This window comes from Zea mays, chromosome 1, assembly GCF_902167145.1.
Source record: "Zea mays cultivar B73 chromosome 1, Zm-B73-REFERENCE-NAM-5.0, whole genome shotgun sequence".
In the NCBI taxonomy this organism is placed as follows: domain Eukaryota; kingdom Viridiplantae; phylum Streptophyta; class Magnoliopsida; order Poales; family Poaceae; genus Zea; species Zea mays.
Window position 1 is genome coordinate 33398898 of NC_050096.1, and position 2485 is coordinate 33401382.

The 2485-nt window shown below is 45.6% G+C and overlaps 1 protein-coding gene across 1 annotated transcript; it reads right to left on the reverse strand.

Annotated features, from left to right (window-relative positions):
* Positions 1–930: 930 nt before the first annotated feature.
* LOC103633511 (chaperone protein dnaJ 11, chloroplastic) lies at positions 931–2024 on the reverse strand. The gene has a single exon (XM_008655194.4). It carries the CDS (start codon positions 1843–1845, stop codon positions 1381–1383), a length of 465 nt encoding a protein of 154 aa, XP_008653416.1. The 5' UTR covers positions 1846–2024; the 3' UTR covers positions 931–1380.
* Between the last annotated feature and the right edge of the window lie 461 nt (positions 2025–2485).

A 2485-nucleotide genomic window follows, 5' to 3' on the forward strand; every position in this document is an offset into this window, starting at 1 on the left:
CGTGATATGATAATAATATGTATTGTGTTACTTGTAAGATTTTTTAAAATTTCAAAAAAATATAAATATATGTTAATTAACTAAGGTATAGTGTATATGGGAATTGTTGGAGACGAATTTATGTAGCGAGAGAATCCTTTAGGGAAAGATAGTAAAATATATTACAAAGTACATATACTAGGAGATGTCTAGAGAGAACCATCGACATCCTAAAGGCTACATACACCTCCAAATATCTCAAGTGTCTAGAATGGCCTCCAACCCCTCAATAGCTACAGGGAAGCCTGGATGTTCGAAGAGCCCAGAACCCTTCCCATGAACATAGAGGCGTCTTAAGTCTATGACCACCAGACCACTTATATGATTATGCAAAACACTATTTTTGAAAGTCGCCTAGAAATGGGGATTAATAGACGAAACCTGTAAATTATAAATTTTGAACATAAACTTCACACGAGGTTAGTGTTAGAATGAGTAGGCTTATGCACGTGTGAAACCTGTCCGAGGTGCACCGAGGTGTCGCGGACGGTCCGCCGAAAGAGCTCAGATGGTCCGCGCACAAGTGATTTTTCAAAAAGCTCTCCTGTTCAGAATAATCTACGTTATTTTAGATAGTCGAATTAGAATTAAGATGGATAGACTTATGCACATGTGAAACAATCAACAAGGCAAACTAGTTAATGCATTAGGATGTGATGGTCACCAATCATCAAGATCAATTTAGAGAAAAATGGTAAAGGTCATTCCCTTTCAGTTTCACACTGTATATTATATTGTTTACATATTGAAGTTTAAAATAATGGATATTGATAAGTAAGCTGGTAGAATAATATGTTTAATTTAATTTAATACTCCCAAAACAATATTTGTTTTAGTTGTTCGTTTTTATGTGTATATTCAAATGGTCCATGGTGAATCTAGACACATATATAAAACAAATACATCAAGTATTATATGATTCTATTAATTACCAAAAAAGGAAATTTTAGTTTGAGATAGAGGTAGTATGAATTATGTCTATATCAAGGATCTATTTGAATCTCATGTGCTAAACTTTTGCAGGATAAATTTAGCTCACCTAAGGAGCTAAACTGTTATTGAATACTAAAGTTTAGCACTTTAGACCCTAAATCTAACACTACATACAACACATCCATGACCCAAAACAGAGGACGTTACACATCATCATATATTTTAACATTCTTACATTACAGGCCGCAAGCCCGCAACGAAGCATGCAAGGCTGCGCTACGCTTTGTGTGAGTCCAGAGGTTTGCGGGGATCTTCGCGTTCCCATTCATTGGAAGGTTCTGCGGCCCGACGGAGACTGCGGAGACCGCACCAGTCGTAGACGTCGAAGTCGAAGATCTTTCTCACATATCACCAGCACTGGTCAGTCTCCCATGTCCGGCGGGAACGGTGCGCTGGGAACGAGGGCGAGCGTCCTAGAGCGACGGTGCGCCGTACTGTGGCGCCGGAAAGGAGGAGGCGGCGGTCGTAGTCGGCGCGCTTGTCGGGATCGGAGAGCGTGGAGTAGGCCGCGTGGACGCGGATGAAGTCCTCGGCGGACGATGTGGGGTGCGGGGCGGCGTCCGGGTGGACGGCGAGCGCCAGGCGGCGGTACGCGGCCTTGATTTCCCGCGCGCTGGCCCCGGGGCGGAGGCCGAGGACGTCGTAGAAGGAGCTGGCAGCTGCGTGGCCCGGTGCCGCGGTGGCGACGGTGGAGAAGGAGGCGGAGAGGGGCGGCGGCGCGTGGAGGCGCGGGGAGGACGGCGGCGACGCGGCCGGGGAGCCGGACCGGAAGGCGAGGAAGCTGGGGGAGAGCGCGGGGCGTGGGGAAATCATGCTTGTTGGTGGTGGGGGTAGGGGGAGGCGTGGTACGGGGTGGAAGGATTGCGGCTGACCGATTCTGGAGGAAGCAGGAAGTAGGTTGCTGCTGGCTCCCCCGCCATTTATCTGGCGCGCGTCGCTTTCCGCCGTGGGTTGGGCGCCCTTTGTCAACTTTGTCTGTGGGCTGCCCGTGTTGGCTGCTGCGCTGTATGATTTTATTTTAAGAAATCGAGATCTAGGGGCGTCGATCTCACAACTCTGGGTGCACCATGCCCCATGGTCGATGGACGGATATGATTTTGATATAATATAATAGTGTACTGGACTGAGAGTTCACCGTTTGTTTTTTTTCCCTCCAGTTCAGCTACCTCTCGAGAACGGAAAACCGAGCAGTTTTCGTCGATTTCCGCTAAATCTTGAACGGTTTAGAATTTTCAAATTTAAAACACCGAATCTCAGTTGTCTCGGATGGTTTTCTTCAAATCCCGAGCGGTTTTCGGTGTTTTCAGGCGGTTTTGTGTTTTTCGATAAAAAAATGATGTACATGTTTTAAATTTAAAAATACGAAATTCAGCGACAATACATCGGCAAACCATGATTTCTCAGTGAAATACGTTATTTATTACCAAGAAATTATAATAACATTTTTAAAAAC

What these genes read in the sequence shown, in the direction of transcription:
- LOC103633511 (XM_008655194.4), bottom strand. Translation starts at nt 1,845, where the DNA reads ATGATTTCCCCACGCCCCGCGCTCTCCCCCAGCTTCCTCGCCTTCCGG.